General features: G+C 45.1%; 1 protein-coding gene and 1 long non-coding RNA gene across 5 annotated transcripts in view; one reads left to right on the top strand and one right to left on the bottom strand.

Moving 5' to 3' along the window:
* Positions 1–25,718, top strand: part of Ptprm (protein tyrosine phosphatase receptor type M) — a 677,957-nt gene that overhangs the window by 622,880 nt on the left and 29,359 nt on the right. For 2 of the 4 annotated variants that reach the window (XM_027397790.2, XM_027397788.2), the window contains 3 exons: positions 2,324–2,421; positions 23,099–23,215; positions 23,843–23,893. In XM_027397790.2, coding sequence (XP_027253591.1) covers positions 2,324–2,421; positions 23,099–23,215; positions 23,843–23,893 — 266 coding nt within the window. The remainder of the gene's footprint in view (positions 1–2,323; positions 2,422–23,098; positions 23,216–23,842; positions 23,894–25,718) is intronic. The other 2 variants (XM_027397791.2, XM_027397789.2) reach the window with 1 other exon arrangement.
* Positions 5,764–7,010, bottom strand: LOC107977989. The gene is made up of 2 exons (XR_003481682.2): positions 6,753–7,010; positions 5,764–6,414 (listed from the first exon to the last, which is right to left on the bottom strand). It is a non-coding gene; the product is annotated as an uncharacterized LOC107977989 (long non-coding RNA).

The raw sequence follows: 25,718 nt of genomic DNA, 5'->3' as shown, positions 1-25,718 counted from the left end.
GCAGATGGTCGTAGAAGGGAGTCAAAACCAGGACTGGTCACTCGTACGCCTCGTGCACCAGCCTTACGCACACACTCACACTGCTTCTATTTATTTATTTATTTATTTATTTATTTGGTTTTTCAAGACAGGGTTTCTCTGTATTGCTTTTGGAGGCTCTCCCGAGTACTGGGATTAAAGGTCTGCGCCACCAACGCCCAGCGTGGCAGGGGTTCTATAAGGAACCCAGACACTGTGTTCCCTCCATAGGAGATTTCAATTAAATAATCACAGGGGGTGAGCCGTTATGAAGGACTAAGCAAGAGGCACTTTGAAAAGCCCAACAAAGTATCCTGGTCTCAAATATGCCTGGGAAATCTCCTGGGGACATAGGTAGGGGAACTTGAAGATGCCCGAACCCTTGGCCCATCTACTGTAGTCATGGTCATCAGAACTATTGCTTCATGTTTCAGTATGTGGCACAGGCCCGAGGCCCTGTATCAGGGCTTTCTTCACACTGGGGGGAGACTCTGCACAGAGATCGACTCAATGCAGAGTTTTCCTACTGAATAAGTAACGAGCTGTTAGGTTCACGCCAAAAGCGAGGGATGAGTGATTGATAGAGGCTGAGGTTTCCCTGTCCCTTCTGTAGCCTGAGATTAACGTCACTAAAGTCCTGCAGCAGAGAACGGCATGAATGTGCCAGGAAATGGCCCGAGATGGCCAGTGTCACTTCACAGAAGGTGGCATGTGTGTCCCCATCCCCAAAGGGGTTTGACACAGACCTAGGACAACTGGGTTGGCTTTTGCAGGAGTGTAGGGCCATGTTCTCTGGACAGCATAGGGGGGATGATATGTGTGCTGGGGGCAAAGGGAAGAGTCTGGACAGATGGAACAAGAGACTCTGCACGGTAACTATTGATAATTGTCCAGAGGAGCGGGATGATGCCTGAGGGGAGCCCTCGGCATGCTGCTATTGCTGTGTCCAGACGCAAAATAGAGATGAACACCAACAAATACACCTTGTTTCCCCTCGGCTGCTTCGTTGTTAATAAGATGTTTGCACTCCAAGGGTCCTCAAGAAAGGTGTTAGCATTGCCACCTAAAGAAGGCAACTCGGAGGCTCAAGTAATTTATCCCAGGTCACACCCCTCAAGTTCAAACACCTGAAAAGTCAAGACCCCCAGTGCCAAGACACTCTAGTGCAAGAGGGCGGCAGGTCTATGCCTGTCTGAATGTTCATGTGATGTTCCATAGAGGCTATGCCTCGCCGGGCCTTTAAACTAGCTTTTCTCTCCTCCCCTTGCATTTTTCCTTGTCTTCTTTATGCAGTCAATTTTACAGCCTCAGTACGCATGGGCTTGAGGCAGTTTGGCTATTATTTTTTAAGCTCTGGCGACTGGTGTCATGCTCATGCATGTTCAGGCAGAGCTAACTGGACTCAATGAGTTGTGTTTTAAAAATAAGTGAAGAAGAGGAATAGGGCATGGGGAGGGGAGCACCAAGGAGAATTTGACAGGGTGGATATTATCAAAGTCTACTATACGCATGTTAAAAATAAAAGTTTGAGTTAAAAGAACATTTAAATCCCAGCTTTCTGTACCTGTGATGTCAGCATGGGCGTTTTTGTAACTCATATTCCCACCCATATGGTGTTTTGGTTTGGTTTGGTTTTTGGTGGGTTTTGGGGGAATTTTTTTGCTAAGCCACAGGAAAGAGTTCTGAATGCTCACATCTCAAGGGGTAAGGTGGCAGGTGCCTGGCCACATCCTGCCAGGAAGTTCCATGTGCCATGGGAAGGAGAGCAGCTGCTTTAGCCTCTTAGCTTCTCTCTCACTTTAGAGAAAGTCGTGTGGAAAGAGAAAATGGATTCATTTGACTGATGGCACCAAAGAAGAAAAAAATATTAGAAACAAGAAAAGGCCATCTTTCCTACAGAGGCTCATTTCATTCCGAATACCACTTCCCCGGGATAGCTGCCAATTGTTAGCAGCAAGAGTAATGTTAGCCAGTTTTTTTTTTTTTTTAATTCCACTCTTGAGTATTATGGAGATAAATAACTAAATGATGGAGAAATCACTTTCTTTCACGGTAGTAGTTTAAGAGGAGTAAAGAGAACTCAAAATGCAGATAATATTGGGAGACATGAAAAAAGCGTCAGCCATGAATGGAACATCGGCTCTTGCTATAAGTACACTCTTAGACAGAGTTCTTTTCTGTATGGCTGCTGCAGAGAGGCGTCCAGCGAAAAAGCCTAGAGTCTGTATGTGGAAATGCAGAGACGACTTTGAAGTCCCATCAGTGCTCCAGTGGAAAATGACACCCCAGTTCTGTTTTGCTGCAGGACCCATGCAGGAGACCATCTATGACTTCTGGAGGATGGTGTGGCATGAGAACACTGCGAGCATCATCATGGTGACCAATCTCGTGGAAGTGGGAAGGGTAAGCTGGCCATCCCCTGCAAATGCCCTCTGGTCCCTTGCTGGGTGAGTGACAGGGGAGACACGAACCACACTCTTGAAGTATTGCATATGCTCCGAAAGAAATCTTAACCACCCAGCTTCTCCCGTTGCTTACCACAGTAGTTTATGCATTTTCAGTAAGCACATCAAATGGCTTCCATTTGTTGCAATAGCAACAGACAGGGAGCACACTCAGGATTTTGTCGTTATTGAGCTATATTGGGCACACAGAAATACCTCTAAGCATCAATGCCGGTGGTTGGGTGTCAAACCACCATGGGTGCCACAATACACATGATAGCCTTCTGTAAGTCGGGGGAATTGGTTCTAAAAACAATGTGCATTTCTGGGACCTGTCTGTGGATTAGAAACCCAGCATGCTGTCACGCTTCAGTGTGCTTTGGTGTCATAACCTATCAAACTGGAACCATAATTCTTATGCCCCAGAGTTCTTATATTCCTGTCTCTAGCGACTGTTTATGGGTTTTCATTTTGTTTACCCAGGAAGCTGAAGAGCGGTGGTAATCTTAGCAGATTACCTCCAGAGCACAAGTTTTAAATGAGAAAATAAAAAGGGTACAACTTCCTTATAATGGGTTCAGTTCCTTGGTGACACTCAGCCCAAATGAAGAGCCCATCACTTCTTAGGGAAGTCGGTATTTATACCCAGCAAAGGCAGCTTGGTAGTTGTCCTAGAATTGAGTTATTGAAGCAAGAACCTTAAAGGGGGAGGGTGGTCCCTATGGTTTCTGGAAGTTATCAGGAGGCGCAAACAAACAGAAGAAGATCTCAGTAAGTGGGATACACTGAAAAGATGCCAGACTAGATCATATGACCATCCACAGACATCTTGAAATTCTAGATGAACCATGTTTATTTTTAATGATTCATATTCATAGCGTGGGTATGTAAATAGACCCGTTTAAAATATGCAACTTAATACTCAAGAAAGTAAAACTACCGCAGACCTGATGTACAGACAGGGCTGGAGACTATAATGTACCTGAAAACAGGCAGAGGAGCACTGTGTCCATCTCAGTGAGAAGCAGCCTGGTTTTGAAGCTCATGGAAGTCAAGAGATCACATCTTGGGCCCTCAGTGTTGACATAAAATCCAAAGCTGGGGGCGTGGATGGTTGGGTAAAAGGCAAACTCGGGGAGGAAGTGGGAAAGAGAGGAGAGTAGAGAGATGCCGTGGAGAATGACAGGGACATTGCTCCATCTTCCCTTAAGATCCCAGGAAAGCGAACTCTGCCAAATTCATGGGTTGAAATAAGACCTAATGTAAGGTCAAAAAAGTGTCACAGAGAGTGACCATCCATGTCTGTGGGCCCCATGGCCATGAACTCAACCAACAGTAGGTTCATCACACACACACACACACACACACACACACACACACACACACACACATACACACACACACATACACATACACACACACACATACACACACACACACACACACACACACACACACATACACACACACACATACACACACACACACACACACACACACATACACACACACACACACACACACACACACACACATACACACACACACACACATACACACACACACACACACATACACACACACATACACACACACACATACACACATACACACACACACACATACACACACACACATACACACACACACACACACATACACACACACACATACACACACACACATACACACACACACATACACACACACATACACACACACACATACACACACACACACACACACACACATACACACACACACATACACACACACACATACACACACACATACACACACACACACACACACACACACACACACATACACACACACATACACACACACACATACACACACACACACACACACACACATACACACACACACACATACACACACACACACACATACACACACACACATACACACACACACATACACACACACACACATACATACACACACACATACACACACACATACACACACACACATACACACACACACACACATACACACACACACACATACACACACACACACACACATACACACACACACACACACATACACACACACACACATACACATACACACATACACACATACACACACACACACACACATACACACACACACACACACATACACACACACACACACACACACCTACACCTACCTCATCTGTATTCAACATGCACAGACTTATTTTGTTCCCTAGACGATATAGCAACACTGTTGACATTACACTGTATTGGGCATCACGAACGGTCTAGAGACGATGTAACTCATGTATATAGGAGGGTATCGCCTACGTTCCATGCAAATGCTTTAGCAGTTTACATAAAGGAGCCCCCAGGGGAACCCTAGAACCAACTCCCCATTGATATTGAGGGAGGAGTGTATAAACTCACAGGACACAAGCAAAATAAATATGAAAGTCCCTAGATGAGACTTCTAATTCAAGAAAGCAGTCAGAGCAAAACCAAAGAAAATTAAGAAAAGTAGAGAAGTGAATTAAATCATAGCAAATACAAACCTAGTTGCATGAAATAGACAAACCTTTGGCAAGAGATCAGAAATAAAAGGAATAAAACCAGATATTACCAATATTAGAAAGAGGATAGTGGCTTTGTGATAAGAGAATAAATTAATACATTTGCTAATTTTGTAGAACTGGTCTCTTAAGACCAGTTCCAAAGGAAAAATGAAATTCTGATAAAACAATTATTTAAAAACTGAAGCATGTCCAAAAGTCTGCCATGAAAATGTACTAGACACAAATGTGTTCATTGGTACTCAATATTCAAATCTTGTATTATTTAACCTTATAAGTTATGAAATACAAATACCTTTTGTGTGTTTTATAAAAATGATTCTAAGGAAATAGAGAAGGAAAGATTGCTTTTCCATCTGACTTTTGAGGATGGGACAACCTTGAAATCCATCCCAGACAAAGACCATAGAAGAGAAAATTATGGGTGTCACAAATTGACAGGAAGAAATAAATGGGCCAATATGTCAAAGCAGAGGGCCCAGATGTTGACTGCAGGCCTAAGTGGAAAGATATGTAATTACAGAGCTTTCCAATCAGGCCAGCTGGGACATTGCTTCCCATGTGAACCCAAAGAAGAAAAAAGATCTCTTCCTCATGGAATGGCCCCAAACAAGTAAAAGCTAAAAACCTCCATATCACAAATATAGCTTTAAAACTGATAGAAAACAATACAGGAAAAATATTTAAGACTTTGGGTAGTTTTTTTTTTTAAGACTGTTTCAAAGATAGCAAAAGCTTGGATAGGATCGGAATTTTTGAAAATTTAATCATGTAAAGTTTTCTGTACAGCAAAGGTTATCCAAAGAGACAAGTTGAGGTGGGGAAGGAAGGTGTATGGGTCCATTACGTAAAAACATAACACCTTTCAAAGCAATGTTTTCCATACTGAAGGTAGAAAACCCATTTCTTTCTTTCAATTCTGTTGCTTCTGGTAGCTGTGGGAGTGCAGGTGAGCTGGCTTGGAGCCTGGTCCAGCAGGTGCTGGTGGTCACGTGGTCAGCCTAGAGGGACTCTGTCATAGCATCAGGAGTGGCATGCGATGGTGCCTGCACTTCCGGCAGGCCAGAGAGTGCGTGACACAATACCCTGAGCTGAGGGGCATAAACCATAGCCGTTTATTTTCTTAGAGCTTTGGGGGCTGCTGAGTTCACATCAGGGTCACCAATTTCAGAATTTCAAGAAGGCTCCTCCTGGTTTTCACGTGGATGCTTCCTCACCGGGACTTCAAGTAGCATAAGCATGGCGGATAGAGTGAGCTCCTAGGTCTTTTCTCACAGCAACACCAATGGTGTCGGATCAGAGCTCCACCCTTTTAGCTTCATTTATCTTTGCTCCTTCATCTCCAGGTATAGCCATCACGGGAAATGGGTAGTCAGGTCCCAACATTTGAATCTGGGGATATAAAATATTCCACCCATGACCACCTGCTTTGGAGAGCTCTGATATAGACTGTGTAATAGTTTCCCCATGTCCAGTAGAGAAGTCCTTACCCATTATGAGGACCTAGTAAATACTAGATATTAATTTCAATGTTCTATTTTCAAACCTCAGATCAACAGTGATACATATAACAACCCTGATCTTCCTGAATATTATAGGGTGGGAATGGCACCAGAATTCATTCTCATTTAAGATATGAAACCATTTTGCTCATTGTCCTCTCCCCACTCCTCAGAAAACACCCAGAATGGGTGGCTTCCTGGATAGTGTCAAAGAGCGATAGAGTCTACCTTTGAAGTCTTCCGTGACAGAGCAGAGAATTGTCTTGGTCTTCCATTCCTTCTGAGGAAGCACACACTCATTCCAGTTTCTGAAATCTCCACATGTAGATGGAGTTCTTAATTGGTCTCGATAATAAAAAGCCATAGTCAGATATAGAGGGAAATGCTGAGAGATCAGAGAGAAGAAGCAAGTCACAACTCACCTCACCTCCTTATTATCTCAGCAGACAGGAGAGCGATTTCCTGTTTCTCCCTGCTTATATCCTGTTTCTGCTGGCTACCTCACTTCCTGTCTGTCTGTACAGACCTCCAGACCTCTATGGTTAGCTAGTGGCAAGCTCCATTCTCTGAGCTGTCCCCCAGACAGGCTTTATTTGTGCAATGTCCACATCCCATAGTGAGGCCTATGGAGGTAGCTTTCCAGGGTTCATGGACTTTTACAATAGCTACTTCCCCCCAAAAAAAAGAATTTGCTGCCTCAGATTTTAAAGATTAGGTTTGCTGAAGTAAGTTATTTTGCAAAGTGAATAAGCAGTAAAATAACAAGGGCCACTAGTGTTTCAGACTAAATATGCATGTGTATTTTGTTTTCCTTAGCTGAAATTCCCAAGTATGCTCTATCCAGACTCAGTAGCCTTAAGAGGGGAAAGTCTTTACACATGATAAATTCTTTACTTGAAGGAAGGGTAGAAACAGTGTGGTCTTTGATGTAGAGACAGGAGATTGTACTGTTAATACTACAGTGAATGGAACCATAATGGCTGGAGAGATGCCTCTGCAGTTAAGAGCACTCATGGCTCTCGCAGGGGACCAGGGTTCAATTCCTACTAATCATAGACAGCTCACAGCCATCTGTAACTCTAGTTCCAGAGGATCAGACACTCTCTTCCGGCATCCCCCAGCACCAAGGCATACACTCAGGCAGAACACCCGTAAACATTTTTTAAAGAACTAGTAATATCGTGCAAAAGACTATAGGTACATTTTTGAGAAGTCAGCTTTCATATCAAGTGGTGCAGTCCCATAAATATAACAACTGAAAGTGTCCCACTGTGGCGGTCACTGTTCCTGCTTCCCATCAGGCCCTTGGGCCTGCCCTGTAAGGGGTTGTCACTGGTTTTTATGACAATGGCTTTGCCAAATCAGTATGGAGACACCAGGCAATGGGATGTAGCTGAAGGTGGCAGGGTGCATATTAGGTTTCTGGTTTATTCATAAATTTATATCCATAGGCTTGCCAGAGATAAGAATCGTTGAGTTTTGTTTTCAACAAATCCTAAACTCTCACCAGGTTGGTGGGGAAGGTGTGGGGGCCTCAGAAGAGGCCTCCCGTCCCTTCATGGGCTTGTCTTCAATTAGTAGTGACATTAATGGCATCTATTGTTGAGTGTCTGGCATGGATTTGGAAGCTTTGACAAGAGCTTGTGTCCCATCTGGGAAAGGCCCTGACCTGTTCCGGGCTGTTTCCCGTTGTTAGCGCTGCATCTTTGTTTAGAGGCAACTCCCCATTTTCCATGCATAGAAACACCAACAGCAACCATCCAGGAAATCAAAATGACATGATTTTTAAGGGCAACCGCTACCTTCTTAACATGTGCACCACACACGGGGCATCCTTCATGAATTACCCATGAGCCTCACGAATGCGTGTTTGTTTACACAGACTTGCTGCCGATTCATTAAATCAGAGCTGGGGACCTGTTTCCACTCTTTCTTGCCCTCAAGCACTCAGCAACAGGAAGCTTTAATTGCCTGTGCTGGAACCACTGGGAGGCCGTCCCTGTCGCAGCACCTGGCGTGGAAGACAGACACGCTCCACTCTCCTGCAGTGGGGTCCCTGCTACATCTGCCAGGGCCTGTCATTATTTGAGACTTCCATGTCACTGTTGTGCATTCCCCTTCAGCCCACGTGTCGAGGAAGGGACCCTTGTCAGTTTCCCTGGCACCTGCCAGCAGCCGCACACCTGGCAGTTAAATGGCACTGGAACATGTTGTGATTGTCTTCCCTGTTTAATGGGGCCACCTGAGGGACACTCGGTGTCTTATCCAGTCTCCAGTTTCCCAGGCACTCCCATTTACACTGCTTGTGTGGAGATTCAAACAACGCTGCCATGGTATTGAATGAATCCATCTGCCGGAAGTCTCATAACCAAATCTGCAGGGCTCCCAGAGGAGATTTTTGCACCGGTAATTTAAGCTAATGATTTCTAAACATATTTAGTCAGTTTTATGAAGACCTCATTAGAATGTGACTGTTTATTAAAAATCCAAACAAGGTCTCACAGTCATTTAGGGAAATTATTGTTGAGTCATGGAATAGTTGTGGTAACAGATGACAAAATGTTTGAGAACTAAGGAAAGTAAGGAACACAGATGTTAACCTCTGTCATAGCTGAGGAGGGAAGGAGTCGACCTATCTACAGGGTTGTGAAGAATGCCATCACCCCCAAGGAAGATGACCTTAAATCCCTTTCATGGTAGTTCTCCCTGAAAGAATAGGAAGTGAGGATTTTTAATGTAAACACTGGGTGTCAGAATTAGCTTCCTAATACACCTGTAAAGAGGGTATATTAAAATTCCAAGTGTCCCTGTTACACAGGAAAAGGAACATCTGGTGTTAATCAGTAGTCTCCCGATCCAGGATCAATGGGAAACTCAAGAGAGAGAGAAGGTTGCACTTCCTGAAACGTAGGCATAACTAACTCTTACAAGAACAGCTATGGGAACCCTCACTAGTGCAAAGTGACCAGACCCTTTCACCACAGAAATTCTTGACTTGTTCTTGACTTGTTGAAGACACTGCTGGATCTTACCAGGAAGGGAAGAGATAAATCGTTTTCATATGCACCCCTGGCTTCCATTTTAAACTCTCACTATTCTTTTTCATTGATTTGTTTTTAATGAAGCACATTATTTTTTATTGAGAAATCTTTTTCATACGATATATTCTGATAATGTTTTCTCCTCTTTGAGCCCCTCCCAGATTCTTCTCCATCCCCACCTACTCAGCCCTTTCTTTCTCTCTCTTTGGAAAACAGACAAAACATCAAACAAAATGCAAAGGAAAAAATACAATAAACATACACACAAAAAATAAATAAGTAACAACACAAATTTGGGAGCCATAATATACAAGCAAAAGACCAATAAGACAAATAAAAATCCAAACAAAGCAATGGGGCCTGCCCTTACGTGTGACTAACATACTGAGTGAGATTCCATTGGAGAGAACTAAGTTTTCCTTTGTTAAGTGGGTGTCAATCGCAAATAGCTTTCTGCCTAGGAATCGGAATGTGTGTCTACTCCCCACTCAACACTGACCTTCCATCTAGCTTGAACCTGGGCAGGTCCTATGTGTGAGTTCATATGTGCATCAGTCCTGTTGTGTCTGAAAGCCACTGTTTCCTTGAAGTCATCGATCTCCTCTGACTTTTACAGTCTATCTGCCCCCTCTTCTGCATGGCTCCTTAAGCCCTGAGGGGAGGAGTTTGTTGAAGACAACCCATTTAGGACTGAGTGTTCCACAGTCTCTCTCTCTCTCTCTCTCTCTCTCTCTCTCTCTCTCTCTCTCTCTCTCTCTCTCTCTCTCTCTCTGGGTCTCTGTGTTAGTTCCCATCTACTGCAAGAAGAAACTGCTCTGATGACGGCTGAGAGAGAGACTGATCTGTGAATATAGCAGGAGTCATTTTATTGCTATGTTCCTGAACCGTAGCATCTGGTTTTCCTCTAGGCCCATGTTCCATCCAGCCCCAGGTTCTTTGCTACCCAAGCAATGTCAGGCATGGGCTCCATGTCATGGAGTAGACCTTAAATCCAGTCAGAGAGTGTTTGGTTACTCCCACGACATTTGAGCCACGATTGCACCTCAACAAAGCAATCGCCAGAAAAGCAGACACCCAGTGTTCCTGAGCCATTCTGTCGAGGGCAAGTGAGGCACTTGGTTGTCTCTGTGAAGAGTAAGTCCCTGGCCACACACCTGAGCTTTGAGGTTTTCTCTGCCTAAAGATCTCAGTTCCCCTACGAAAATGTAAAACTCCGCAGAACATGTCAAGAGGCTAATTTTTCTAGTTCATAAATTAATCTAAGGCCAGTCCTACTAATCCTCTTCAGTAGTTGATTGGTCATTTAATGATATACTCGCTGAATCCATAGCACCAAGAAATAGATATTTCTAATTCCCTCATCCTCATAGCATAGTAGATATGATATTAGAAACCCAAGTATAATAAACAGTTGTGGCAGACTTAAGTCAGACTGTGATAGTGCTAATGAAATAAATTTTGCCTATGGAATCCAGGACTTGGAGAAGGCAGCGAGAGGCTGAACCCTACTAGGAGAAGTGATTTCAAAAGACAACAGTAGGACAGAAATCATTTTAGCAAAGTAAGGTAGGAAAACCTTGAAAGGGAGAATCAGTGACAGGACAAGGAAGGTGGTAGCCTGGCCTGTCTTAGAGTAGATGGGGACTCTGGTACTGGAAAAACTAGTTCAGGGCTTGTAATGGAGGGAGGTAAAAGTGGAAAGTCAGTCTCACTGGGAGCATTAAGGAAGTGAGTCAGTGGTTTTGATTAGCATTGTTGAAACGTTCTAGCCTGACCCAGTAGAGTACACCTGTTGTCCCAGATACTCAGGCACGAGGATCCATGACCAGACAGGATGAGGAAAGGAAGAAGACAAGGAAAGCGGTAACTGTGGTAATCAGTGGGGAAAGGCTAGAGAAGGGCCCGAGCTCTGCCTCTGTGAGAGGTCTCAGCAAGAGCAGAGTATGACAAGTGGAAGTGTGTGACATAGAAATGAATGCTTTGCATTGGTGTGGATTTTGGTTTATTAATAGAAATTTAAAGTCAATTTTGTTATATATGTATTTCTACTCTTGTTTAGGTATTATGTTTATATAGCTCATTTAATATGTAATAGACAGTCATCTAAAGTAGTCAAAATTTATAGTCATGTTGGTTAGGTTTTCTAGATATACAGAGATATATTTCAAATGGATAGATATTCTTCAAACCTTTCAAAGACCTACAGAATATGGCATTTAAAATGGTTTATTAGGGTTTTTCATGACACTGAAACACAACTGCTTCTGGCAACACCAATTACATCAGAGAAGAAGATAGACATTGAAGAAACTCGATATGGGAGATACGGGTTTCAATGTGGAAAAATGGCCTACTGGGCAAAGAACTACCCTTGCCTCAACTGCTGACAATAAGCACACTGTCCAAACAGGACAAGCAGATTACAAAAAAAAAAAAAAAAAAAAAAAGAGTGACTGCTGAACTTGCCAAGAAACAGGATGGTCTTTTGGAATTCCTCTTTATAGAAGAAAGAAACTGATGAACTTTGCCAATACAAGACAGAACAGATCTTCAAATTTTCTGCTTCATTAAAAAGTCTACCAGACACTATGGCCTGTGAACGGAAGGTGGATGCCCCAATGTTACCACCAAAGAGAAACTTTGGGTGACTTTCCAGGCAGCAAGATGTCTCTGTCAATTCTAGAGTTTATATATTATCCTTCTGGGGTCTTTGATGGAGTTGAAGACAGATAGTTATGGTTATAGTTTTCCTTAGTTATGATAAAAGATAAATTACATATAAAACTTTATACTCATGAAGATAGGATAGATGATAGAATATTTTCTTTAAATTCTGCCAACTGTAAATGAACTAAATATTGTTAACTATAGCTCTTGCTTGATAACAATTTTGTTATATACAATTTTACTTTGCTAAAGTTAAATCCTTCCTTTTTATTTAGACAGAAAAGAGGAGATGATGGGGGATGTCCTTCTATATGCTGTGGGTATGTTTCTCTTATTGGTTGACGAATAAATGCTTATTGGCCATTAGCCAGGCAGGAAGTATAGGTGAGACTACCAGACTGGGAGATTCTGGGAAGATGAAAGGCAGAGAAACAGTCAACAGAGAGATGCCATATAGCCGCTGAAGGAGTAACGTGCCAGAGCATTACTGGTAAGCCACAGCCCTATGGCAATACATAGTTTAATAGAAATGGGTTAATAATTAAGAGAGAGCTAGCCAATAAGAAGCCTTAGCCATCAGCCAAACAGTTTACAATTAATAGAAGTCTCTCTGTGTGGGGTTTTTTTGTGGGGGGGGGCAGGGGTGGGAGGGAGGATGGACACCAAACAGCTGTGGGACCAGAAACTCGGTCTACAAGTATGTTTATGGGAGATCACAGTTGGGATGTTATTGGGGATGGGTACTGTCTTAAGAGTTTCTATTGCTGTGAAGAGACACCATGACCATGTCAGCTCTTACAAGGAAAACAGTTCATTGGGGTGGCTTACAATTTCAGAGATTCAGTCCCTTATCATCATGGGCAGGGGCATAGTGGCATTCAGGAGGACATGGTGCTGTAGCTGTAGCTGAGAGTCCTACATCTTGCAGGAAAACACTGGGCGGTATCCTGAGATATAGGAAACCTCAAAGCCCATCCCCACAGTGACACACTTCTTGCAACATGGCCACATCCATTCTAACAAAGCTGCACCTCCTAATAGTGCCTCTCCTTATGAGATTATGGGGACCAATTACATTCAAACTACCACAGGTACCAATAAAGAAAAAGGAAAACTTGAATATGAACCTGGGCCTCTGGCTTTGTGACTTGGACAATTAATGTAAAGACTATTCACCAAGTACCTACCAAACCCCTTCCACCTCACCCCATCCTCCAGGAAAGGGCTGAAGATTTAAGAAGGCTGGTCGGTTCCATCTGGTTATGTGGAGTCTGAGATGCTGACCAAAAACAAGTGTGAGCTTTCCAGAAGTCTTGGGAAAGAGGTGAACTGAAGACTCTGGGAACCTGAGTCTTCTTCTTCATTTCCCACTGTCTGCTGCGTCCTCCCTACCCTACGCTTTACCCAGACATGAATATCAAGATGAAAACACAAGGCACAATCTAAAAAGTGTCACCACAATGATTATAGTAATTACCTGTACACATATGTGGGCGGGTGTGTTCGGTGATAGGAGAGTGTATCTGTATGTTTTTGATTACTGTAATGAAATACTTGGGGAAATCTACTTTATAAAGCAAAGAGGCTGATAAAACTCTACAGCTTTGGAGTCTACTAGTCTCAACATTATTGTTCAGATTCTTGCAAGACCACCATAACTTCACCACATCACGGTGGGGGCCACTAAGGATCTCTCCCCCTCATTCATTCTAAACCCATGGAATTCAACTACACAGTATCTACTCTAAAGACATAACTCACACTAATTCTTCAAGATTCTACCTCTAAGATCCGTAGTGGCTTTGTTTCTGCCCTCATAATACTGTTGGCATAAGACATTGGGGGTATACTCCTATGTTATTGGGAAAGGAGCTATGTTTGAGTGATAACATTTAGACACAGGCAGAATTGGGAATATGAACATTAGTAGTCAGAGACCTCAAAAATACAAGAAAGAAACAACAGAAGAAAACTGCAGGCAAAATGGAAGATTTCTCCAGTGATCAAGCATATGCCATGTACAGTTGATGTGGACAGTCACAAAAGGCTGAGGCTGAAATTATGTCCTTGAGCACTGGATGAGGAATCGGGTAGCATGATTAAACTCTGCAACAGTGGTTTCACGGAGGGACATGTGATGGGAGAAGTGCTTCTGTGTATGTGTTTGTCTTACTGGACGATAAATAAAGTTCTGTTTGGCCAATGAAACAGCAAGTTAGACGGGACTAGGAGTCAAAGGAGATTCTGGGAAATGTAGTAGGGAAGTGCTGATCCAGATAGGAGGTGACATAGCAAGGAGACTCATATTTAAGCAAGGAGAAACAAGAAGTGTCCCTTTTCCCCTCCACTCTTCCTCCAGCAGCAGGATGTGAGCCACCAGCAAGGAAAGACGCTGATGGAAGGTGTCTGATAAGATAAGTCTTATAAAATATATAGATTTATGATAAATAAGACTGAGCTAACAGATGAGAAATCCTAGACATTGGTCAAGCAGCATTTGAACCTAATACAAGTTTCTGTGTATTAATTTGGGCACTAATTCGGGCGGGCGGCTGGCTTAAAGCGAACACGTGGCAGTGGGGCTCGGCGGCTTTTGGCGGAAAGATTTATCGTAACAGACGTGGGATTCGTAGGAGGGGTACTGCACCAGGACGTGAAGCTGAGGCTTCAGGCAATGTCCCCAGAGTCTGTAGGGCCTGCACTGAGTGAGGGACAGCACATAGCCAAAAGGAGGGACAGGAGTTTGGTAGTGAAGACAGCCAGGACGTGCAGCAGGGATGCTGCAGACGTGCCCAGTGACAACAGAGAGAGCTGAGGTATCGTCATGGAGAGCCAATGCACACTTCTATGGAGTTTCAGCAACTTCCTGTCAAGAGTCCCCAAGGGTTTGTACGAGGAAGGACCATGAACAAGGGACACATTGGAGATGATGCAAAAACAGCCACTTAAAACCAGAAAAACAGCCAAGAGCTTGACAAGGAAATGTCACTGGACCACTCTCCCTCTGGTTTCAGAGGGAGGACTATCAAGTGCTGTTAGGCCACATGCCACAGAGATCAGTTCCAGCTAATTGAAGTCAACAGGGAATTAATTGGAAGGATACCAGGAGCTCCAGATGCTAATGTGGAGAGTGAAGATTGCAGGCAGACAGGAAAGAACATAGCAAATCCAGAGGACCGGGAGCCAGACGGTATGGAGGGAGGCCTTATGCAAAGACAATGAATACTGGTCCTTCTTTCTTATGCTCAAGATGCCAGAGACAGGGTAGAGCCAGGTGGTCCCCAGGGTTGGTTCAGGTACCATCCCCATGTCCAGGGCCTCTGTGCTAGTTAAGGTTATGTTTTGTTTCGTTTTGTTTTTGTCAACTTGACACAAGCTAGGGTCATCTGGGAAGAGGTAACCCCAACTGAAAAATGGCTCCAGCAGATTGACCTACAGGCAAGTCTGTGGGGCATCTTTTTGATGAATGATTAATGTGAGCAGACTCAGCCCACTGTAGGTAAATGCTACCACCAGGCAGGTGACCCTGGGTTGTGTAAGAAAGCAGGCTGAGCTAGCCATGGGAAGCAAGCTGTGGGCTTCATTCCTCTATGGTCTCTGCTTCAGTTCCTTCCTCTAGGTGGAGTTCGCTACCACTGTATTCGACATGACAGAAATACAACTGCATTCAGCCTATCTGAATTAACCCTTTTAGGTTGGGTTCTCAGCAATTCAACTTAACCCCTAATGCCCCTTTAAAAAAATGTTTTTTTCTCAAGTACCAATGATGGTTCCCGACACGCTGTCGTCTGTCTGACACCTTTCCACCAGCCGTCTCTCATAATGCCACCCTGGCAGGATATTGCCAAATCAAAGCACATCTATGGAACTGAATAACAAATGTATCTTGTTATTCAGGTCTCAAGCAGGCTCCCAGGTAAGGGCAGGCTGGATACAGACCAGCTCTTGGGCAGGCTCTTGGTCAGTCATGGAATCATTGGCTCTTTATCTATTCGCTGCCTTCTAACTGTCCTGGGCCAGGTCGTCTCTCAGGTCAGCTTCTTCCCCCTTTGTCTACTGTAGTCTCGGAGATGCATGTATGCAGTCATCTGCCTCCATGACTATAAAGTGCCTGGGAGGTTAGCAAAACTGTACATCGAGCAGATGAACACATGTTCCTGAAACAAACACATCACAGCCCAAGAGCTTCTATTACCAACCCCAGCCCACTCCTATCTGCTCAGACAAGCTGTCATTCTTAACGCCATCATTGCACAGAATATTGGAAGTCTCCAAGCCATGGTGGCTCACTGAGTCGAACACTTCAGCAACGCCCATCCTTGAAGAGTTTGCTGACAAGTAGTAGCTGTTGTGTTCATTCCAAGGCAGGATCCTTCTTCCCTTCTCTGCTTTCCACCTCCGCTTACTTAATCCTCTAAGCCCTTGCCCTGCTTTTCTCCTAAGGCTTATGGTTATCTAGCCAAGTAAATACATGAGCAAGCCGGTGCCTCCCAAGAGGATGGCATGAGAGAGGTAGAATTATGTGTTGAGCAGTTTGATGGCAGTTTCTATAACTAAGTGGCAAAACAATAGCATTTCTAGTTTCCCCAGTTATAGAACAAATAAGGCAGTAATTCAGAAGGCTGCAGGCAGGGAGAACCCACTGCCTTAGAAGTTTTCTCTGGCAGTATCTGCCCTGTGTGTAGGACCAGGCAGGGACAACAGTTGATAGTATAAGCCAAGGCCCCATTTCTGTGAGACCAAGTTTCCAGGCATGCCATCGTGATAAAACCCAGTCAACTCCCTCCACCTGACAGGACGATTATATAAGTCCTTCCCTGGACTACAGGCTTGTCAACCCCAGGATCACAGAGGTGCATGCAGTGATGCTATTTTAGCACTTTGGAGCATTGCTGGATTATAGAACACTCTAGTTGCATTAGCCAAGAGTACAGGAAACAGGAGACCTGGAGCCCGGGATTTCAGTGGATTGTTTACTGGGCACTGCTGTACAGCAGCACAGGAAAGGGCAGGACAGTGATTTGGTTGGAATTCCATCTGCAGAGGGGCTACTGGAAGAGTCCCCCCTTCAAAACTAGATGCTTGATCTATGCCTATGAGCTTTGGCTTGGCTATTGTACGCCTCAGGACAGGCTGCTGACCACATGCATGCATGCAAAGGAATTAGGCAACTTTAAAATGCTGAACTACACAAATGCATTCATGCATCCACAGTTCTCAAATACACACTTTTTACCCCAGCACCATCAGAGGCAGCTGGGATCACGAAGTAGGACTTTGCCTTTGCCATCAAAGGATCCCATCCTCCCAGGCCCCATCTGACAAAGACTTGAGACTGCGTGGGCTTCCTGGAGGAGGTGTCCTCCATCTGCACCACCCTCCCCTCCTCTTCCGCCCACAGAAATGGACAGCTTTCTTGTCAGATGCACAAATACTGTGGTCAACCTTGGAAGCTCCAGACTCCTTCTTTTAGAACTAACACTCATTCTGCTGCTCCTCTCACTGCAATCTCATTCAGAAATTTTTAACAAACATTCGGTTACACCAATGCTGTTCTAAGTGCCTCACAAAAGCAGTGTTCATGGCAAGCATCTTTATTACTGTCCTGCAGATAGGGGGGAAAATGGAAGCTCTAAGAGGTTAAGGAACTTGCCCAGCATCACAGCTAGTAAATGAAACTTGGCTTTTAACCCAGATAGTGCCACTGCGCTAGCCTCGTGATCTGCCTCAAGTTAGATTTGCTGATTGTGTGTGCCTTTTCAAAAGTGTTACAATCATCGCTCATTCCTCAGTGTCCCAGAAAGACCTGGACATGGTTCTGCTTATATCTGACTTTAGGACTACCCAATGATGAACAGGACGACCTGGAAACTCTATGTCCTAGGTGAAGACATTGGCTCTCGCTATATTCCAACCATAAAGTTGAAATACTGATCCCTCAAGCCTTTTGCTTCTTCTGACTGTCAATCGGTTTCAAGTTAGGTATGTTTAAACTATGGGTGGTGATCTGGACTCTGCAGAATCAGTATAAGGGGGCGTGCCCTGTCTTCATCCTAGAAGGAACTGGGGGAATAGAGACCAGCCTGGGCCTTTGCAAATCATTTTACTCCTTAAGCCTCCACGTGAACAGCTATGAGAATGTCTCACCCAAACCAGTGGCGGCTCCATGCATGGAAGCTGCAATGGCCTTGCAAATGACAGTTTGCAAACTATCTTTGCAACTGCAGCTGTTTGCTTTAAGTTGTCTCCCCAGAACACAGAAACTGTTTCCTAATTCCCCTTGGAAGTACATCCAAGCCATCCATTAGGAGACTGGGATGCCAACCTCTCTCCTCTGTGTCATCTTATTTCGGGGGAGAACAGTTGCAGAAAAGAATAAAAGCAGCATGGACGCTTGCCTTCGTTTTCCTTCCAGCATCACAAACCACACAGTTGTCTCTGCTCAAGACTTCCCCCCCCTTCCTAAGCATCCTGTTTCCCTTCCCAGACTCCGCCAACTCCTGTTGTCATCTGAGGTCCAGATTAGAGACTTACAGTTGAAGAGTAAGGATTATCATTGTTGAGATCTTGTCATCAACTGGACACTTGGCCAGATGTTTTTATCACACTGTATCCAATGATTTCCAGACCCACCCGCGCTCAGGAGCCTCTAGGAAGCTTCAGGAAATGTGACTGCTTCTGCCCCACCACAGAAACTGAGAAATCGCCTGGAATGTGACCTGAGCCTTAGGGTTTCTTTGAGTACACTCCCAGCTGATCCGAATGTGTAGGCACATTTGAAAACCACTGACTTCATCTTAGGGCACTCTGGGACAAGAATTGTCATCTGTTTTTGACAGATGGAGAACCTGAGGTTGCATGAGCAAGTGACAAGGCCTTCTTTCAACTCCTATCAGCCAGGTTCTACAGTCTGGTTGAGTTGCAGAAATTCTTTCTGGTCGGTATGAGCTATAGGCCAGGAAGCTTTTTGGAAATGCCAATTCTCCAGACCCTCAGGATTTGTTGAGAATCACTGCTGGAGTTTAGAACTCTTAGTGAAACCCTGTCAGGATGCATTCAAGGTCAAGCCAATATACTCCCAGACTCCAGAGCTTTGGCTCTACCCCCAGTAATGTTAAGACCTTAGTGAACACGGGGTTATCATGGGCTACGAGTTTAAAATTACTCTCCTTAAAATCTTCCTCCAGGAATATCAAGATCCTCCATCATACTTCTTCCTGCATTTTGAGTTAGTGGATTTTAAAGCTGAAGTTGACCATCCCTTGGGAGCAGGGACTGCATCTCTCCTGCAGCCCTGAACATGGTCATGAGCAGACAGTGGAGTGCAGTGCTCTTTGCTTGATTAGTGGCCAACGGAACCTACACAGGGCACCAAAGTAATCAGAGGATCCTGGAAGTGGCCTCATTCCCAGGCTGCTGGCTGTTGCCATACATGATGAAGATGTGTGGGAGGCAGAGGCTTGCTAGGCGCTGGGCAAGTACCCTCGGGCCGCAGGAGACAGCTGGCTTGGCACGGGATCAGATGGAGGAGCATCCAGTTGTGTGTGGCCGGGGCTCCAGCAGGTGTTTCCAAAGCCTTGGCTTCAACACCTCTGGGTGTGGAGTCAGAGGCAGGGGGTGGCCCCAAGTCCTACATGCTGCAGACATATGGTCTTCAGCTCTAATGAAACATACTTCCCTTCCTGTTCCTTTTTCTTTAAGCCAAATAATAACTTGACACGGGCCCAAGTGGTTAAAAAGATACTTAGAGGAACTCAATTTAGAAGGATTTCTAGAGAGCTGAAACAGGTGTGGCAAACCATTTCAGGATATTCTGGGAGACGAGTTGACGAGGACCAGATTCAAAATGGTCCCTCTGCCTTCTCCGGACTGGCTCCAGCAAGGGCTGATGAGCAAGATGTGAGGCCCACTTTCTAGAAGGGAGCACCCCCCATGCTTCTGTTTCTTCATTGAGTCTGGATTGGCGCCTCCCAGTGGCTCTGGGCCAGCTCCCAACCGCACATATCAGAGGAGGCCGCCATCCTCTGCTTACCACCAGTGTGGCTGCAATGGGAACCCTTGACTTTGGAGCTACCCCAGATGAGCTGGACATGATCTAACCTACACGGGACATCCTGCTGCATCCTGTCCTGCAGAGTTGCAGATTTCTGGAAAACTGCACAGTAGAACGAGGTCAGAGTTCAGATGCTATCTGAACTGGCACATGGGAACTATCTAGAAGAGAAACTCTGGACTCTCAGTCCTGCTGGCAGGTTTTACCTCCTTGACCCCAAGGCATTGAAGCCTCTATGTTCATATTTGTTAAAAGGGCCTAGGCAGAGAAGAAAGGATCTAAAGTAGGTGACTAGGCAGCCATACAATGAATGACTTTACACCTATTGCGCCCATAGTTTGTCAACTACCATACACCAGATTATGGGGGTTTATTAAATAAATGATCCCTGGTATAACACAGGCTGCAGGTACTCTCTCTCTCTCTCTCTCTCTCTCTCTCTCTCTCTCTCTGTGTGTGTGTGTGTGTGTGTGTGTGTGTGTGTGTGTGTTCTTGTCCTCTTATACTTTGCACAGGGAAAAAAACCACTTCTGTTGTATTGAATTGGGTTACTCCGTTTTAAGACTGTGTATGACACTGTATTTGTAGTTTTCCCCCTGCCCTCTGCTTGTATAATTGAAGTCAGAGAAAGATGAAAGCAAGGCCTTCAGCACAGAGGGGAGTCCACTGCATGTGATGTAAGCACCCCTGATCTGAACATTCTATACATGAAATTACTGTCACCCTCAAGTCAAATCCCTCTGCATACACACCATCTGATCAGACCAACTTTGCATATAAAAAGAAGAAATTGTAGGTCTCTTTTAATCTCAGGTATTTTAGATATTGCTTGGGTATTCACGATTGATATTTCTGAGATATAGTAGATACACCCTTTAATACTGTCATAGATCGCATTTCCAGGCAAAGGCGGTGGCAGGGCGGTTCCCAAGGGGGATTGAAAACAGCGTGAGATCAAACCCATCTTTGCCTTGTGCCTCACTTGCCTGGAACTCTGATTTATATATTATCAACTAAGTTCAATAAGGAATATCTGGCAGAAAGTTTCAAGAGTTTAGAGGGAGCTGCAGACCCAGCCAGCCACAGGCCACACAACAGGAGCGTGAGGCAGATGCTGGCCATTCTGAAAGGGTCTTCCCAGACCAGAATCCTTTCGGGAAATGATGCCTGTCTAGGCTTTTCCTCCTCGAGTTGATGCTATATCTGTCTCCATGAGATACAGTCCTGTGTGGTCACTGCATATTCATCACGGAGCGAATGTGACCTGAGAAATAAGCAAAACAGCCCCTTTCCCGCTGGCCAGGGACGATCAGGTCCAAGTCTTGTATGAAGTGTGTCTCATCCATGCACCAAACATGCTCCTTTGGAATTAGAGAGAGTCCACATCTGTGGAGAGAAGACTGGGGGTGGGGTCTAACGCGGGCATTAAAGAATGCTTGGGAGAACATTCTCATCAGAAGGGATGGTTTTGGGTCACAGAGTCTATTTGAGGATTGGGGTAAATGTATGTCCTTGAGCATAAAGTAGAAAATGGAAATGACGTACCTTGGACTGAAAATGAAAGTTGTGGCCAATTTTTAAAGCTACTTACACCCCAGACAGGAGAACATCTGGTGGCCGGAAAGCAGTAAGCTTGCAGCAGCACGCCTCAGCGTGTGGGGCTCCATTAGGGGGCGGCTTCTGGATCTCGCCTGTGTAGAACATCCACCAGATGACCCCCTAGGCCAAACTGAGATGTAGTGGAGGAAATAGAAAGGACAGAAAAGTTACGTCTGGGAGGTGTTTCAAAAGACGTGTGGAATTTCGTGTAGACATTAAAGAAAAAATGAAATTACATTTGCAAGGAAATGGACACAACTGGGGATCGCCATGTTAAGTGAAAAGAGCCAGGCTCAGAAAGGCAAACTCTGTGGTTGCTCATATATATGGAACTTAGATTTGTAATCATGTGCATGTGTGTGTATAAGTACACAGTCTCGAGTACGTTTCTGTATGTGTGCCAAAACTAAAAGGGAATTGTGGGGAGGAGAAGAGGAGAAGGAGGAGGAGAAGGAGGAGGAGGAGGGGGAGGGAGGAAAGGGGAGGAGGAGAAGGGGGAGAAGGAGGAGGAGGAGGGAGGGGAGGAGGAGGAGGAGGGGGAGGAGGAGGAGGAGACCATAAACGGGCTGGGGGAGGGGGTGGGGGGGGGACCAGCTCCAAGGTAGGGAGGGATCCAGAGGAGGGGTGCATTTGAACACGTATACAGACGCACACTATGGAGGTGTCGTGGTGAACCCCACTGCTTGCTTACTGATCTGAAACTACTTTTAAAACCAGAGAGTCCTTTGTGGGTGCACACAGCAGTGGCAGGAGTCTGAGAGTCTGCGGTAGAATTCGTTACAAAGCTATTCTCCTCTCCAGGCAAAGTCATCTTCTCTTTGGTACTGAATCAGATTTTCTGCTCAATCCTCCCCCCAAAACCCTTGGTCACTTTCTGAAACTTAAGTTTCAAAGAGACTAAAATATGCAAGCTTCCTCTGGTGGTTTATTTTCCCAGGACGTTTCCTGAGGAGCAAAGATGGGAAATGAATACTTACTATAACAGGGGAATAACTACGTTTTGTTAACTTTAGGCCATTTCCCTAAACTTTAGTCTTCCCATGACTTCAGGTTTGGGAGCGGAGGAGTGAAGGGAGTAGGTGACAAACTTGCTTTGGGGTGTGCGGTTAAGTGGTTCGGTGCGTGCAAATTTATCCTGTCCATTGTAGTGGCCCCCTTCATCGCAGGAACTAAACAGAAACCTAACCCCATCGTTCCCTTTTCGTTTCTTGAAGGTCAAGTGCTGCAAATATTGGCCTGACGACACTGAGATCTATAAGGACATTAAAGTCACTCTAATAGATACAGAGCTGCTGGCCGAATATGTGATAAGAACGTTCGCCGTGGAAAAGGTAAGTGGGGAAGCCGGAGCGAGCTGCAGACCCGGATGCAGGTAGGCTCCGCTGTTTCTCGAGACCGCATCTCGCCCTCTGATTCTAGATACCCACGTAGCTCCATCCCCGACGTCAGCCAGTCCCATTTCACAACAGTCTGTACTTTGCGACTAGACACAAATAATGTCGACCGCACTATTTCCACTTTAACCTGGCTGGTCTTTGTCTGCCCCTTTTCTCTTTCGTGATTCATAACTCAAGGTTTACTGAACTTAGATAAATGCCCTTCCAGTGTAATGAGTCTCTCCTGTGTGGAATGCGCACTCAGGGTGCCCAGGGCTTGCATTGGCATAAGTGTTCCTGGAATACTTCATTCCTTCAGCCTTTCTCAGGCCCAAAGTTCAAGAGGGACTGGAGGGCCCTCTTAGAGGCAGCGAGCTCCCTGGAGGCCCACATGAGGGAGCTCCATCAGTCACCGGCAGTCTTGCTTGAGCCAGCATCTTCCTTCGTGCATCGGCACACACTTGGGTGTCTGCCGTGGGTGAGACCCACCTCATCCCACACGCATGGATAGGGCTGCCTCTCTGGGGAGCTCTGTAGGGCGTAACAGGGAATCTCCTTATTCCCCTCTCTCTGTTGACATAGGGAGGGGCCGGAGGTGAAGCAAACTGCAGTCCGTCCAGAGAAGTGCCACAGGTACGCTGTGGGGAAGGTGGAGGTGACAAGACTGAGAGACATTCTTCCCCACAGAGGCTCACGGGCTCTCCTGTCAGAGCGTATGCTCCAGCCCTCTGCCCTGCACAGCCTCCTGTCAGTTTGTCTCTTGTTTGCTCTGTTCTCACTCATCACGTGGTAGCAGACACCTTGGAGGGCTGGGTTATGCCAGGCTGCTGGCCACTAGGCTCCTGGACCTCCTCCTCATTCTGTGTTGTCACTGCACCCCATGCACTCTTTAGAACAACCAGGACATCTCTGGGGAATAGGGAAACCACACCATCTGCTTATTGTCTAGTTCACACTGATGACTGGAGCTGCTGTTCCTAGTTTGAAAATCCAAATTTATGACAGTCTCGAAATGCTGAGACGGTTTTAGTTTATTTTAATCTGTTTCTCATACTATTTAGCTTCTTTTTTCCTATAGCCTGTCCTTTTAAAAAAGAAATAAGGAAGATAGAGTCTTGGAGACTTCAAAGAACGTGAAGCTCTGGTTGACTCAATTCTTCGAGTTCTAACCCACACTTGGATGTTGATGTTTTTCCTTCTCAGGCAAGACTGAGAGAGAAAAGCACTTGCAGGATTTTTGTATGGCTCTTGGCAAGAGCACTCATGAATAACTGCATTAAAACAGCAATAAAAGATCCTGGGTATTTTTTTCTTAAGCCACTGCTTAAACATGAAGTTCTTTGAACAGGAGTCAGCTGTTCTCTAACAAGCTGAAAATGCATCCTAGGTGCTAAAGGGAGGGTTGGTTTGTTTCTTTGCTCTGTTTTTAACCTTTCGTTGTCTCTGTAAATCCCCAGCTGCATAGACATGTTCCTCAGACAACCCTTCACTTCAGCCATGAGGCCACAGTCCAGGGGGCAGGGGGGCTAGGGAGGAGCCTGGGAAAGCATTGGGACAATCAAAATGAAGTGTTACTGCTTTTCAGACCGGGCACGTGGGGTCTTTTAAGAAAACATGATCCTTTAACACCTAGAGACACTTCTTGGACTTTGGAACTTGATTAAAAACAAAAGAAAGGAAGTAGTTAGATATGGGCTCCAGGCTTCTGCAATTCTACTTTGAGAACAGGATGTAACAAGAGACCTAAAGTTGAAAAATAGATCTACTCCAAAGCAACCAGGTAGCAGTAGCCTGCAGGAGATGGACTCATCATTGGCATCTGATGGTCCCCCTTTCTTCTCCACATAGCTTAACATCGTGTAGCATACAGTAATCACCATGTCAGAAAGGCGACTATGAGGTCCCTTGGACCCAGACCTTTTCTGCTTTGGCAGAATGGAAGCTGGAAGTGACAACCGTATTCTCTGTTCCCACGAGACACCCTGAGATTCAGAGAAAGCAAGGGGAATAAGATGCCCTGTCTCAAAGACAGACACACACTTCACCATTGAGCCCATCACTCCACAAACATAAAATAAACCTACTCTGGGATAGGCACAATGGTCTAATGTGCAGGCTCCCTTCCCATTATACTGAATGGAAGCATTAAATGATTTACACTGTTTTGTACAGCACCAATGCATTTCCAATGAAAACTAAAGGAATAGTGTCATTAACGTCCAGCTGGGAAATGCTTAGGCTATGATTGCTGATTGCTCCTATATGTTTCCCCAGGAGAATCCATTGTTCGTGTGCAAGGAGTATTGTAACAGAAGCAACTTCCTTTGCTAATCTTGACAGTCATGAGCAGAGTAGGACATGGGACTTGGTTGTAGGAACAGGTTTTCCAGACTCTTGAAGCTAATGTGTACCTTTCTGTGAAAATGAGCCATAAGGACATGAGTTGGGAGCCCATCTC

Source organism: Cricetulus griseus, chromosome 2 (assembly GCF_003668045.3).
Source record: "Cricetulus griseus strain 17A/GY chromosome 2, alternate assembly CriGri-PICRH-1.0, whole genome shotgun sequence".
Lineage (NCBI taxonomy): Eukaryota > Metazoa > Chordata > Mammalia > Rodentia > Cricetidae > Cricetulus > Cricetulus griseus.
This window is presented reverse-complemented; position numbering and strand designations above follow the sequence as displayed.